Source organism: Empidonax traillii, unplaced genomic scaffold (genome assembly GCF_003031625.1).
Source record: "Empidonax traillii isolate 1590-97213 ecotype Southwest subspecies unplaced genomic scaffold, ASM303162v1 scaffold5100:size8905, whole genome shotgun sequence".
Lineage (NCBI taxonomy): Eukaryota > Metazoa > Chordata > Aves > Passeriformes > Tyrannidae > Empidonax > Empidonax traillii.
The window spans coordinates 7812-8905 of NW_020960293.1; the positions used below are offsets into that span (position 1 = coordinate 7812).

General features: G+C 55.9%; 1 protein-coding gene across 1 annotated transcript in view; it reads left to right on the plus strand.

Moving 5' to 3' along the window:
• LOC114073045 (protocadherin beta-5-like) overlaps positions 1-1078 on the plus strand; it is a gene marked incomplete at both ends in the record, with an annotated part of 8885 nt that extends 7807 nt beyond the window's left edge. The window contains one exon of the mRNA XM_027910849.1: positions 454-1078. Within this exon, the coding sequence (XP_027766650.1) occupies positions 454-1078 (625 nt within the window). The remainder of the gene's footprint in view (positions 1-453) is intronic.
• Positions 1079-1094: the final 16 nt, after the last annotated feature.

Below are 1094 nucleotides of genomic sequence, written 5' to 3' on the forward strand. Positions count from 1 at the left end.
CGCCCGCCTGGTGTCGGAGGACGGCCGCCAGCATTTTCGCTTCGACCGCGCCAGCGGCCGCCTCGTCGTGGCCGACAGGCTGGACCGGGAGCAGCTGTGCGGCCAGGCCGACACCTGCACGCTCCCCTTCGAGCTGCTGCTGGCCGACCCGCTGCAGTTCTTTCGGGTCGAGGTCACCCTCGACGACATTAATGATCATTCGCCCGTTTTTCCTGAGGAACGAGTCACTTTTAAGATCCCTGAAACGAGCGACTTGGGCTCTCGTTTTCCTCTGGAGGTTGCTCGGGACCCCGATGTTGGCAAAAACAGCATCCAGGAGTACAGCATCTCTCCCGAGAATAAATACTTTAGCGTCTCCTTCGACAGCCAGATTGACGATGACAAATACGTTGAACTTGTTTTGGAAAAGCCCCTAGACAGAGAGGAGCAGGCAGAGATGGATTTCAGTGTGATTGCTGTGGATGGGGGCTCTCCACCCAGGAGTGGGACCACCCAAATTCACATTACAATTCTGGATGTCAATGACAACTCTCCAGTCTTCACACAAAAGATTTACCATAGGCAGGTCCTGGAAAGCGCACCAGAGGGATCTTTGGTCCTGATTGTGCTGGCAACTGATCCAGATGCGGGAGTTAATGGAGAAATCTCCTATCAGTTCAGTCAACCAGTCAGTCAGAGTGACTCCGCGTTTGAGATTGACTCCAGGAGTGGAGAAATTAAACTCTCAAAGCCTCTCGACTTTGAGGCAGCACAGACTCATGAACTCCGTGTGAGAGCCACAGATGGTGGGGGACTCTCGGCAATCTGCAAGGTGTTGGTGGAGGTGTTGGATGTGAATGACAACGCACCCGAGCTGCTGGTCAGTTCCTTCAGCAGTCCCCTCGCCGAGAACTCAGCGCCCGGCACGGTGGTTGCCCTCTTTACTGTCAGGGACAGGGATGCCGGTGCCAACGGCAAGGTGTCCTGTGCCCTCGACCATCAGCTCTTCTTCTCCCTGCGGCCAGCCTATAAGAATTACTACGAGCTGGTGACTGTGAGGGCGCTGGACCGGGAGGACACGGCTCAGCACATCCTCACTGTGACAGCAGCAGACG